This window comes from Anopheles cruzii, chromosome 3 (assembly GCF_943734635.1).
Source record: "Anopheles cruzii chromosome 3, idAnoCruzAS_RS32_06, whole genome shotgun sequence".
NCBI lineage: Eukaryota > Metazoa > Arthropoda > Insecta > Diptera > Culicidae > Anopheles > Anopheles cruzii.
This window is the reverse complement of record NC_069145.1, coordinates 5,889,420-5,903,104: the sequence shown is the minus strand read 5'-3', so window position 1 is coordinate 5,903,104 and position 13,685 is coordinate 5,889,420. Positions and strand designations below refer to the sequence as shown.

The 13,685-nt window shown below is 50.7% G+C and overlaps 3 protein-coding genes across 3 annotated transcripts; 1 reads left to right on the top strand and 2 right to left on the bottom strand.

Moving 5' to 3' along the window:
* Nucleotides 1-4,681: 4,681 nt before the first annotated feature.
* Nucleotides 4,682-5,905, bottom strand: LOC128275360 (RNA-binding protein 34-like). Its single transcript, XM_053013837.1, has 4 exons — nucleotides 5,800-5,905; nucleotides 5,625-5,732; nucleotides 5,236-5,553; nucleotides 4,682-5,177 (listed from the first exon to the last, which is right to left on the bottom strand). The coding sequence occupies exons 1-4, from the start codon at nucleotides 5,903-5,905 to the stop codon at nucleotides 4,750-4,752; spliced, it is 960 nt and encodes a 319-aa protein (XP_052869797.1). The 3' UTR covers nucleotides 4,682-4,749.
* Nucleotides 5,906-6,634: 729 nt separating this feature from the next.
* Nucleotides 6,635-8,170, top strand: LOC128275358 (uncharacterized). The gene is made up of 4 exons (XM_053013835.1): nucleotides 6,635-6,878; nucleotides 6,959-7,237; nucleotides 7,298-7,588; nucleotides 7,658-8,170. Exons 1-4 carry the CDS (start codon nucleotides 6,635-6,637, stop codon nucleotides 8,149-8,151), a joined length of 1,308 nt encoding a protein of 435 aa, XP_052869795.1. The 3' UTR covers nucleotides 8,152-8,170.
* A 73-nt stretch (nucleotides 8,171-8,243) lies between these two features.
* Nucleotides 8,244-11,002, bottom strand: LOC128274369 (isocitrate dehydrogenase [NADP], mitochondrial-like). Its single transcript, XM_053012544.1, has 6 exons — nucleotides 10,719-11,002; nucleotides 10,474-10,610; nucleotides 9,680-9,792; nucleotides 9,027-9,610; nucleotides 8,698-8,949; nucleotides 8,244-8,622 (listed from the first exon to the last, which is right to left on the bottom strand). The coding sequence occupies exons 2-6, from the start codon at nucleotides 10,574-10,576 to the stop codon at nucleotides 8,337-8,339; spliced, it is 1,338 nt and encodes a 445-aa protein (XP_052868504.1). The 5' UTR covers nucleotides 10,577-10,610; nucleotides 10,719-11,002; the 3' UTR covers nucleotides 8,244-8,336.
* Between the last annotated feature and the right edge of the window lie 2,683 nt (nucleotides 11,003-13,685).

The following is a 13,685-nucleotide window of genomic DNA, read 5'->3' as shown; positions in this document are numbered from 1 at the left end:
TCCTCGTGAGGCAAAAACCCCGAAATGTCTCTCCATGAATCCGGTCTTTTCAAAGCACAGAATTACGCAAACGACGAAAAACATTGGAAGGAACTCATGATATGATAATCACTGAGGATAATCAAAGAAAACTCTTTTCTGTTTCTATTTGGTCGTAAATGCTACTGCAGCATTCCAGGTGGAATACCTGGAGAACTTATGACTTTCATGTCAATGGATACTTTGATGAATCCGGGTGAAGCAGTAAATTAACCACCAGAACTTCTTTACTCGCTTCATTTGCCAGGGTCGCCTCCACATATTCAGAAGTTAAAGGTTGGTGCGATGAGTATGTTTTTGGGAAATATCAAGCCGCCATCGTTTTAAATGGTACTGGATATAGTACTACTTCGAGTGCCCACATTACCGACGGATATGCCCTGCGCTGCGCTTTTACGATGACAATAAACAAGGCGCAGGGACAATCGTTACAAGTACGTGGATTAAATCTAGAAAGTGATTGCTTCTTCTACGGGTAATTTTATGTGGCCTGCATGACGATTTTCCTAATGATTTCCAACAGTACGATTTTCCCAAGCAACTGTCATGTTTAATGGAACCGACAGAAAACACCCCATTCTATCTACATGACCACAATTTTACCACATCTCACAAAACGAACTGAAGCTGCCATTACAAAACGCAATGGGAGCTAAAGACTAGGATTCTAGGACCGCCAACCAACCGAAATTGAAAGAAAGAACACTTGAGGAAGCGAAGCACGGCCCGGGTACAGCCTTTTCAACCCTGCACAAACGGCACACACACCCTCGTGTGTCTTCTGACAGCAATTGGCACTCCCAGCTGATTAAAAGGTCCGGCCGCGTCCAAATGTCGCATTCGGTGCTGATAAGAAGAAAAACAGGAGAATCTGGAATGGTGTCGGCAATCCGTAGGTGACGCCGCAACTTTTGGACGTTCTGACCCGTTCCGTTAATTAATTACACCCAACCGATGATGCCGGTCCCCGGGGGTCACACTGTGCCGCGGAAAGATAACGACGAAGGTGTGCACTCTCTGTGGCTGTCGCTTTCGGTTACAATGTTGTCGGAAGGGGTTTTTCCGTGTTGCAAAAGTTGCATCCTTTCTACTTACACGACATTCACCGTGGACAAAATTGTCAGACCATGGAAACGTCGACCGGCGACCACTTCAGAAACACAAAACCCGAAGCACCGTGCACGACGGAGCAGGCACGGAGTTTCCCAGGTGCATCACACGTGTGTGTGGTGTTACAGGATGCGGTTACTTTTCGCCTACTGCCACTGGGCCACGGCGAATGGAAAGTTTTCTCGTAACCGCGAACCTTCCATCACCGCGAACCGGTAACTTGACGCCATCGTTAACTCTTTGAGAGGCCGCCGCCGTGCACTTTGTGTCACACACACACAAACACCTTTGCTCACGACGGTGTCCTCCGGCCCACTGTGCCCTTTTTGTCGGGCCGGGGTCCGTGTTTTTGTCACCATTTTCCCATCCTCGAAAATAACACTTTCCGGAACGTTGACGAAGTGGCTTTTCACCTCTCTCGCAGTATCGCGACCGACACAAGCGCGCGTTAGTGCTCTCACACTGTCGCACTAAACAGAAGTACTCTCAGCGCCACGATGGTCATCGATGGAATCGTTAGTGTCTCTCCCAGCTTGTTAGCGGTCTGTTCCAAAAACTTATCATTCGCTCAAGATTCGAACCATTCCAAACGTCAGCGTCACGCGGCCAGACCGACCAAAGAGGAATCCGGGCTCTTAATTAATCCTTTTTTTGTCAAAACATTTCGTGGCACTCGATGTCCCACGATTGCCCCACAGGTACCCCACCATCACAGCCTGCCTCGGGGTTTTTTTCCGGCATTTCTATTGCCCTCGGATGGTTTTGTTACCCATCAACACACCGTGGGTCGGGGCGCCCGTGTGTGTCTGGCAGCTCCCAGAGACACGGAGCAAAAAAAATTGGGGGTTCTCTCTCCGACCCGACGACAGTGCACACACTAGAAACGGCTCAGAGAGAGAGAGAGAGCGAGAGAAAAAAACAGAAAATTTCCAAAAATAAACGCGACGAAAAACTGGTTTTCCCGATTTCCTGAAAATCTTTCAGTGTGCGTTCACGGTTCAGGGTGTACCCGATTTTCTTCGGCAGTGTTCTTGTTGTTGTCCCGCCGTCGTCGTCGCTGGTTCCGTGTGTTTTTGTTTTTCTCACTTCACTTTCGACGGTCACTCCCATTCGCTCTCTCTCTCGCGGGAAGGGAAAGAAAGAGAAGATCTCCAAAGTATACAGACTCCCCGCGCCTTTCGGCTGGTGATCCATTTCCGGCGATGAGATTTTCTTTTCCCCTTCAGTGTCACCGCGCTTTTCCGGCCGCCGGACACTCCTGCCGCCGGTCTCAGTCAGGGGGGGAGAACGTTACATGCGGCCTGCGAGAAAGACGACTGATTGATTTTACGAAGGTGTCGCCTTACTGAACCACGGTACTAATATTTGCATAATGTAATGGGAAAGCAAGCCGTGAACTGGAGGGTGCGTAGCGCGTTGCTAGGTCGAAAGTCAAGTCCCACTTTGAGCCGAATAATTTACGGGCAATTTTCATCCGAAAGCTCCCCGAATCAACCCTGTTCCACTTGTGCTGCTTTTTTGGGCAACTTTTCTTTAACCTTTTGCACAAGCCCCCAACCCGCGCGGCAATGGGGCGCAGTGTTATGCACTCTCTGCTGCTGCACTCTACATCACTCTGACCGTTCTGTTCGTTTGCACTCTTATCCGTTGCAGCGCCGCGAATGAATGTTTTCGCGAAACTGCACTACCGAAGCGAAGCGCTTCGCTCACTTTTCGATTCGCTTCTCACTCTCACGGCTCGCACGGTTCATCTCACCGCACGCTCGCTCTCACCGCGATCATCTTCGGATCGCGCAATTCGTGAAGCCCCAAAAAGGATTAAATATACTACGGAATCGAATCTACGCGGACAACATAGCACGGTGCGTGAAACACGAGTGCGAGAGGATGAGAATGCACACACTGCACTCTATACTGTTGCATCCGCACGCATGCACGGCACGTCGGAGTTTATTTTTCGACAAAACGCCCATCAGTGGACCGAGTCGGCCGTGTGCAGCGACTCGCCGACGGACGAGGATGTTTCGGGCGGGGGTGGTGGTGGCGCGGTGCTAGTGCTGGGCCGCGACAAATGAGAACGTGCGGGGGCTGTGTCGCGAGTGCCGCGTACATGTGCGTAGGCATGTATTTTTAGCATGAGCAACTTCAGTGTGCTCCTCCATCTTTATGGCCGGCCTGTTGGCCTGGCGTTTGCCGTGTGATGATCATCCCCCGAATCGGGGGAAAATTATCTGCCTTCGAGAAATCCCGTCACACATCCGTCCGTTCGATTACTTTTGTCCTCACACGGAGGGAATGACGATCACGGCAGCTGGCAGGCGAGACCGTCCGAATCCGCCTGCCACCAGCACCATCTGTACCTATTTCCTGCCGCTACGCACGAACAGCACCCGCTGTGGCCACTTCGAGCTCCGGCAAAACAATGACTACTGTGAGACAACCGATGTACCGAACACCACACTCCTTTGGCTACTAGATGCACGAGTCGGATGTACTAGATTCACTACCACTACGCGTCGCACTATGTGTCCGCCGAGTGGTGCAGCACACACAGTGACACGGAGGTCGTCGACGCGCCGTCGTCAGCACGAACCGACGAATCCGCTGGTGGACGTGAAACTACCGTGAATCGCTAGAACCAGAATATCCACCCCGTGTGTATCGAGTGAACAGCGCACGGTCGCGCGTGAATCACGGGGCGCGACGTCACACAATGGATCTATGATCTCATCATTCCCGGTGGCAGAGTGAACGGAGAAAGACAGACACAGCCAGCCGATACGGGACCGAACGGGACGGATTATTCAATTCCACGCCTGTGCCAACACATGCTTGCGAGCGTGCACAGTGCGCTTCTCGGAACACACTTTGGTGCCGATGACACACACGCGTCCTACGCAAAACCATGGAGCCGCACTAAACGGAACTTCGGGAACTTACGCATTCGCGATTTACAGGACACACTGCTGACCGTCCATTGACGGAATGTTTGCTACTTTACTCGTCGCTCTGACAGCAACTGGCACCAAAACCCACATACGCAAACGCGAGCGACACACTCTTCTCGCTACCAGGCGACGCGGCGACCCTCTCTGTCTTTCAACGTCTCGCCGCACGGTTCGTTCCGTCTAGACTGGAAGATGTTTAATGGGACGCACTTCTCGCGTGGCCGTGCAAGTGTGTGTAAGGGCGCGAGGGCGCGTCACCGATTGCCGACCCACCCGGCAAACCTCCTTCGCACCTTCCATTAAACAAAACAAACCGAGCCCCTTGTGTCCCTTGCCAAGCGCACGCATTGCGTTTGCGTTTCGCTCTTGATATGCGTACCAACGAGATGAATCCTAGCGGCCAGCGATTAGTGGTTTATTCGAATCAATGAACCGGTGCAAACGGAACCCTCGGTTTAGTGTCCCTTTTTCCTGTACTATGCAATCACTTCTTTAGTCAGTCTTTCTTTCTTTTACCGGTCCATTTGAAAGCAAAACACATGACAATTACACGTAAAGTAATGTTATTTCTCGGTTGCTCGCTATTACACGGAACAGAAGAACCTTATAAACCCTAAGTTTGTTTCTCAACAGTGTCGATTGTACATTGTTTTTAAGCGACGGGCTTAGAAACCTTCGCGGCTGCCTTCAGCTTCTGGGCAATTACCTTTGCGGTTTTATCCTTTTTTCCAAACCCAGACTTCTTCTTCTTCTTGGGTCCACCGTCAGCCACCACCTTACCGTGGAAGTCATTTGCCTTGGCTGTGGGTCCACCATTTTTGTTCGGTCCCTGCTGCGGCAACTTGTTCCTCTTCACTGGATTGCCTTTCTTGTTTTTCTTCACATTGGTCCGCTCCGGATCCACTTCCATGACACGCAGCGCACGTCCGTTCAGTTGCTGTTGGTTCAACTTTAGCGCTTTTTTGATGGACACTCCTTTCTTGAAGCAAACGAAAGCGATGCCCTTGTTAGCGATCTGTCGCACGTACTCTATCTCACCGACGGTGCTGAAGAAATCGTACAACTCGTTGTCCGTTGTAGCTGAAATGGCAACAGCAGATTAGCAGTGGCCCGGTTTCTAATGTTGTCAGTCGATTACCTATTGAAATGTTTCCTACGAAAACCGTAGATTTTACTTCTCCCAATTGCTTCTGATTCTGCGGACACACCCGGATTCGATTCTGCTCCACCAGCTGCCCGTCCATCGTACAAGCTTTTTGCACCTCATCCTTTGCCGAGAAGCGCACGTAGGCGATCAGAGACTTAACCTTTACCTGATCCTTTCGATGCATTATCTTTTCCCCAAGGTTTCCTCGGAACCGTACAGACAAAATGGTGCCGTACTGTTTGAAAAGAGACTTAACTTTGGACTTTGCGGTCGTCGAAGGCAGGTTTCCGACGAAAACGCAATGCTCGACTAAGGTTGAGAGAATGGGACAAGGATTAAACGAGTGTCGCTCATATGCGTTTTCCAAGACCGGACATTACCATCTTTCTTTTTTTCCGCGGTTTTACCGGGCTCCTTAGCGGTGTCTTCTTCTGCTTCGGTTTCGCTTTCCGACGTTGCAATTTCATCTTCAGGTTTCGTCGAAACAGCTAGAGGACGGGAAAAAGGGAAACAGTCAGATTCAATCCGATACCGATCTTATTAACTTTAAGCTACCTGCTTCCTTTTTAGCCACTGCCGTCGCTGCTTGCTCCTCGTTTTCCGAATCACTGCCACGCGGAACATCTTCGTCTTCCGACTCCGCTGGATTCGGAGTCTTCATGCCGGATGCAGGTTTATTTGCGTTTGTTTTCAACTTCTTTAGAGTTGCTTTTTCCGACTTTACTGTTTCCAGTTTGTTAGCGGCCTTATTTCCTTTCTTGACCGGCGTAGCAAGACTTTTATTGAGCGCGGCCGGCGGCAATACCTTTTCGTTCTTCGATGTTTTCTTTTTGATTAACATCGAATTACTGACTACACCTTTCTGTTTTTGCTTCTGTTTCTTATCTGTGGTCAACTTCATTTTCGATTACTAGTTACGTTGTATTTTCAGAACGAAATAAATGCAGAATCGCGTGCCGCTACGAAGCTTCCAGGGTAAAATGTGGGCAGGATAAGCACATGTTTTTACCCGAACTGTCAAAATTCCGACTCATTAAAAAACCGTGTTCAGGTCAGTGCACACTGACTGTGAGTGGGATAAGTCGAGCAGATTAGGCTGTTAGTCTTTAAAATAAAATAATCAAAACTCTTTCATGTATAGAACTTACCAAAGAAATAACACATTATTAGTCTAAGATATTATCAGACTTTTAACGCTTAAATATTATTAAACAAAACTCTTAGCACCATAAAAGTTGCTATAAAACTCCTCTCTACTGTCGGCTGTCAAACTGCTTGAAGCTTCCACAACAAGCCACAAAGCCAAAAGTGTTTATAAATGTTGATGTTGTGTTAATATTTTAATTTAAACAAAGTGTTTTGCTCTCGGTGACCCAACAAACTGGTAAACATGAACTCTTCCGGTGGTGAACGTTCCGAAGGCGGCACCGCGGCCTCAAAGAAACGACAAAACCGCCAAAGCGTGCTGGCAATGTTAAAGAAAACGGACATCAAAAACAAAAGCCTCAAGCGGTTTTTCTACTTCACCTACGAATCGCAGCAACCACCGGCAGCGGTGAAACAAGAAAATGTCCGAAAGACCTACTACAGCAATGGTGAAGTCTGTGAAGGAGATGAGCACTTCCTGCGGCAAAGTAAGTACATGTTGTTCGGCCGGTCTTTCACGAGACATTTGCTCATTTCGTCACCCTCCCATTGGTCTTCGTTGTTACAGTGAAAAAGAGCGTCTTCGTGAGCAACTTGCCGGGGGGTACGAAAAAATCGGAGATTTTTCAGTTGTTTCAACAGTACGGGCCGGTGTTGGCCATTCAGTTGCGGACCCGAGGAGGGCGCCCGATCGTTGGTAGCCAAACGGTTCCACCGCCGTACGAATCCGGCTGGTCCTGCGGCTGCACCGTCGAGTTCGATTCGCCCGAAAGTGCGGAGAATGCATGCGACGTAAAGCCGGGCAGCAAATTTGTGGCCAAACCGTTAGTTGATCCGTCACGTTACGGTAAGCGTTGTTCATACGATAGTACACGAGGCTGGAAAAGTAAAACATATTTCTGTTAAGGAGTGGAAAATTGTGTGTTCGTTGAAAATCTTCCGCCTGGCACCACACGACAAGAACTGTGGCAACACTGGAAGGCATTCGGTGCGATCCGCTCGCTATGGATGGAGCTTTCGGACGGTACGGTGCTGCTAAGTGATGCCGAATATTCTCAGCTTCCCTCGGTAAACTGCCACATACGGTTCCGGCGCCGAGCCGAAGCCCGGGCCGCCACGAAAGCGCTCAACCGGACCGTCTTTAAAGAGCGTCCCATTTCGGTCCAGATGGCGTACCAGAAGTACTGCAATCCTGATGGTAAGGGCGTGAATACAACGGATACCTTATTCCCCGTGTGTCGTCCAATAAAACTCTACACCTTTGCAGAGCTTTCGAACAATGCGCTGCGAATCTTCTTCCAACCCTTCGGAGACGTCGTGGCGCTCGATCAGATTCCACATCAGCGGGCGGGTTACGTTTGCTTTAAACCACCCGTACCGGTCGACATCGTCAAGCGGATCGGCCAGCAAACGTTCCGCAAGCGGCGTGTGATGTGCGAGAAGCTGGATCTTCCCGGTGTTCCGAAAGACGGTAAACTTATGAAAGGCATCGGAAGCAACGGAAAAACCAATGCTGGTGACGGTACGGCGGGTGGTTCCGCGGGTCGCACTGTTGGCAACACAAAGTCCGCCAATCACGGTCAAGCCGGAAAGTTGGGGCGAAAACTTCCGCGCAAAAGCTTGCAGGTTGTTGGACGGAAGCCGCTCGGCCGGAAGCCCACAGCGGAAGCGGCAAAAGGCGGTGCAGATACACCTTCGAAGGCGGCGGCCAGGGCCGCGGAGAATGCGAAGGAAAACCGTGCCGCCCATCATGTTGCATAGGTCGGCGATTCACGACAGAGCTTCCGATTATTTTATCATAAAATAAATTTTAATCTATTTAAACAAACGAATAAGAACCAGAACCGTTTAATTGTGGCGGAATCTTTTATTTAAATTTATTTATACAAAGTTTTGATGGCAGGTGCAAACGGAGGTAAAGGGTATTGTCCTTCACGGACAGTGCTCTACTTCTTCCACGAGCGTTCCAGCTGTTCGGAGATGGCTTCCAGGAAGTCCTGCGTATTCAGATACATGTTCTCCTTGGTATTGCGGGCACCGTGAATGCAGATGGCCAGATCCTTCGTCATCTTGCCCGACTCGATACAGTCGATGCAGGCCTTCTCGAGAGCTCCCGCGAACCGCGCCAAGTCCGGTGTGTTATCCAACTTTGCGCGATGCTCGAGACCACGCGTCCACGCAAAGATCGACGCCACGGGATTGGTCGACGTTGGGCGTCCCTTTTGGTGTTCGCTAAACGGTGACGGAAGGAACATTTAGGAGTTCAGGAGTTCTTATGCCTAACCCAAATTCAGAACCCATTCTTACCGATAATGGCGTGTGACGGTACCGTGAGCTGCTTCGGATTCCACCGTCTTACCGTCGGGACAAACGAGCACCGAAGTCATGAGACCGAGCGAACCGTAACCCTGCGCCACGATATCCGATTGAACATCACCGTCGTAGTTTTTGCACGCCCAAACGAACTCGCCGGATGATTTGAGGGCCTGCGCCACCATGTCATCGATCAACCGGTGCTCGTACCATATCTTCTTCTCTTCGTACTGCTTCTTGTAGCTCCTGAAACGTTCGTAGGAAAGCGGAACCAATGCAGATCAATTCAGCCCACAGGCCGTACTGTGCCGCCATTGTCATACTTTTCATAGATCTCCTGGAAGATGTCCTTGAAGCGTCCGTCGTAGCGCTTCAGAATGGTGTTCTTCGTCGACAGGTAGAGTGGCCAGCCCTTGGACAGAGCCACCTGGAACGACGAGTGCGCGAACGCTTTGATCGATTCGTCCGTGTTGTACATCGCCAGGGCAACACCGGGCGCATTGTACTTGAAGACCAGGATCTCCTCCGACGAACCGTCGTCCCCGGCGTACACCAGCTTTACGGTTCCCGGATTGCGCACCACGTAATCCTGCGCCTTGTACTGATCACCGTGCGCGTGACGACCGATCACGATCGGTTTCGTCCAGCCTGGCACCAGCCGCGGAATGTTGGAGCAGATGATCGGCTCGCGGAACACGGTTCCACCGAGAATGTTACGGATCGTACCGTTCGGGCTGAGCCACATCTTTTTCAGCTTAAACTCCTCGACCCGCTGCTCGTCCGGCGTGATCGTCGCGCACTTGATGCCAACGTTGTGCTTCAGCATCGCATGTGCCGCATCGATCGTCACCTGATCGTTCGTCTGGTCGCGGTACGGCAGACCGAGATCGTAGTACAGTGCCTCGACCTGGAAGTGGATTGCAAGGAAGTGCTTGGTGGTAAGAGCGAAGCGACAACAACAACCGAATGCCGTTACCTTGATGTAGGGGAAGATCAGTTTCTCCTTAATGAACTGCCAGATGATACGGGTCATTTCGTCACCGTCCATCTCGACCACGGGTTTTACGACCTGGATGCGGCTATCGGTGCCTGGCGGGACGGGTTGGTAATTAGAGTTAATTATAGAGATGATTCATTGGGGCAACGTGGCCAGCACCATCGCGATATTCGCCATCCATTCCGAGCCTGATCGCCAGTTGATCGCTAAGCACAGCAAGCATGATTGCGAACAAAAATTGCCCCAGAATTCTCCACCGAAACCTTGCTTTTGAAAAGCAGGTCAAAGCGATAAGGGAATTACTGTTTGTGGCAATGAATCTACTAAAAAAAAGGGCACACAGAGAGCGGCACTATCTGACAGTCTTCTCGCGCGCGGAAGAATCATTTCAAACAATCCTAAACATGTTATGACTCTCTCGCGGGGCAAAGACGGGCAGAGGCAGATGAGCCGCCAAGATCCGAAGTCCGCTGGAGATTTCTGGGCAAGATAGTGCAACCCGTGCGGGAGAGTATAGCAACTTGTAGTATTCGTATCGGAATTAAGTAATCCGACGCTCGTGCTCATTGCCAACGCGGAGGTGATGGATGCAACAGGTCATACCGATGCAATGCAGGATGCAACAGAGTGCATCTGCCGTGCCGGCGCGCTAACCCGGTTCCAACTGGTTCACACTCGGAGCACCACATCTCGTGCGCTTCTCTCTCTCTCTACACCAGAGACCCAACACAATAATTCGTTGCGTACGTAGTACGTGGAGCAACAATACTTACTGCGCGCCCTGGTCGTCATCATCGAAACTGCCGGCAGCAGCGAAGCGGTGTTGTTGTTTTGCGCCGGAAGCGCCTTATACAAACGCGCCAAAAGACGTGCCATCGTAACTGGACCGGAACAAGTGGAGCGTAAAAATCTGGGAACCACCAGCAAGAGAGAAAGAACAGAATAGGATCGTTATCGGTTCGCAGGCCCGATTGCCGTTAAACGTCAACGTGATAACGCGTGGCCGCCGCGTACTTACGCCAAGGAAAGGAACTCCGAATAACGTACACACACGCACGCACCTACGGAAAGCACTTGAGGAGTAAACAACAGACACACATACACGCGTACACGGAAACTAGAGGCGATTGACCCCGCCGGCGAGTAGAAGGAAAACTAAACAAGAGCGTGCGTGTAAGGAAATGCCCCAAAAACTGTTTAGGTTTAGGTTTAGGAATGATGGTACCGGGTTGCCGGATAGTATCAGCCAGCAGCTACGACGATGACGAACGACGACGGTGATGTTACCCGGACGATTGTCTTCGTTGAAGTGGGAGCGAATCTGGCGCGGGTTTCGATGCCGGACCTGGCCGCGCGCGAGTTGTGCGCTTGAGCGACCTCCCGGACAGAGAGCGAGAGACCGCGCGAGAAGCCCAGAGAGCGAGGCGGCGACCTTTCGCGGGAAACGCATTGATAAGCCGCGAGAGAGACCGGCATCCGCAGCGTGGTGTGCGTCTGGGGGTGTAAATGTATCCGGCTTTCGACGATCACACGCAACGAAAGTGAAGCCGCGATCGTGAGAAGTGGGTTCAACTTTTTGTTGTTATTTTTAGCGCACTCTCTCGCTCTCGCTCTCCGTCGCTGGCGGCCGGAACATCATCTTGCGTGGCAATGGCCGCGTTTGGACCCCTTTTGATGTGGATGATCTTGTCCCTTTCTTCGGTCAGGGATACGCCGCACGCAGTGTAGAGATGCAAGAAGTGCTGCACTCTGTGGTGCATAAATCCAGTCCGCCGCAGCAACCTTGTACCCATTTTTGCAGGGGAACTCGTCAGACGCCAGACGATCTGATGGCGTCAGAAAGTGGCCGTTGCAACAGGACGTCTTCACGGTTCACGTGCCGGCGCCAATCTTCGGCGTCGTGATCGGTCATAGCCGACAGGACTTCATAATGGGACTTTGGCGAAACGAGTTTTGTGGCGCTGGCGAACTTGTTTTGTGGAACTTGTTTGCTCGGTTGTGTTGCGCGCGTGGCCACCACCATTCTTTACATTCTGATTAAAAAGCGTGTAGGAAAGAGAGTGATTCGAAACGTAGTGTAACCAAGATTCCTAAAAAGCGTTTCCCAAATGCCATTCCAGTATAATCTCTAGCACACACAGGCTAAGGCGTATCTCCATTGGTTTGGACCACTCTTTGGCAAACAGTATCGAGAAACCCTCGTAGAATTGCGGATTTTGCTAAACATCATATAGCGCCAGAATGCGGATACTTCTGCGTGCGTGCGTCAGGGGCATCGCGCTTCACGCAGTAAAACGAAAGCTAGCATGTTTGAACGATTTTGTCTTATTTTTAGCTGCACACGCATCGGATATCACGCCGGTTTATAATCCCCACACCGGATTTCTCATACGGCGTGCATATGAAACAGAAATTCTCGCACCGAGACAGGCGCACGGAAGACAGAGAGATCACTTCCGTTTCCTGGTAATATAGTTTTCGCTTTTTTGCATCGCACAATCTTGATCCACTTGAATCAACGCCGGTTGGTTAACACACCCAAAAAAACCATCTCGGGGGCACGTCACCATGAGGCGCGAGAACGCGCTGAAGAAATGCCGCCTGGATTTGGATGCCTTTTTATACATCGATTTCTCTCCCAGAAAACACTACAAACAGAGAGGGAGAGAGAGAGAAAGAGCGTTACAAGTTAGTGTCTCGCGGCTGGAGGGTGTGTTTTTGCGCGACGCACGGCGTCCAGTTGGACGGGTTTACTGTTTCAAAGGCGACCGGAATATTTTCCGGTTCTGGTTTTCGAAGGACGAAGCACACCCCCCAAGGACAACGGGATCCACTACGCGGGGGTAAGTATTGGGCTTGTCCAAGAAAACCCCTTCCCACATTGGCAGCGGTCGCGCCCCTGGAAATTACTGCGTGCAGTTATTAGTAAACATTCCACCACAGTCGCTATTGGAGTGCCACGCACTTTTATTCCCGGTCGAAAAAATCGATTCCTCGAAGCTCCAGATGGATGGGGCCGGTTCCTGTTAAAGTTTCATGTTTGGTGTGTTCACAATTTTGTCAATACCTGGTGTGCATCCGCAGTGGTCCACGAGCCGAGCCGATAAGAAGATTGTGGCCGAGATTACGAGCCCGGCAGAAAGCTGTAAACAGACTGAAATGCAAACACGAGTACCATGGGGAGGGGACCACCATGTGACGGCCTTATGTTTACATTTTACGTTAGAATGAAACATTTCACACTGCAGCGAACGCCAGACGCTGGAGTTTAGTGCCAAAATCGCAGGCTTAAAACTTGTCCCCGTTCAGTCCCAAGCCCAGATGGCCATTAAATGGGGTTCGGCTTTGGTTCTGCTACTGCCACCAGAGAAAGGTCAGTGACGCAGAACGAGCCCAGTGAACAACGCTCTGTTCGAAAGGGACCGTTTCTTCCATTTTCTCCGACTCTACAGTGCATGGCCGCAATGGCGGGAGAAGCCCTGAATTAAATGGGCATCGTTTTAATTAACGCAAGTAGAGTGGATGCGGGCGAAGCGAACGCATCAGGACGTCCGTGCAACGTATCGTATTAAGTTTCACTCGCGGTCATGGTATTTTAGTCCGGTGACCTAACCGATTGAATCGAGCAGATCAACAAATCCCATCGAGATATTTAGAATGTAGCCATAACGGTTTGAAACAGCAACAGGCTGCTGACGACACAGCTCAGATAACGGCAAGGTCCGGAATGAGAAGCCATAGAGCGGCGCTGCCACAAGACGAAAACTCCTTCCGCAAACGCACGCAAACTGTGCGCAAATAAAGGTTGCGTGTGCTTCAACCAACAGACAGATGCTGCCCGTTATCACTTTCCTAGCTGTGTCCAGCTGCAAAATGATTCTAGCTAACAGTGGGAAAACTACCTTTTTTCGTATTATTAAGATAACCCACCGGACCACGTGGCAGTTCGTCACACAAAAAAACACTTATCAGACAATCACCCAAC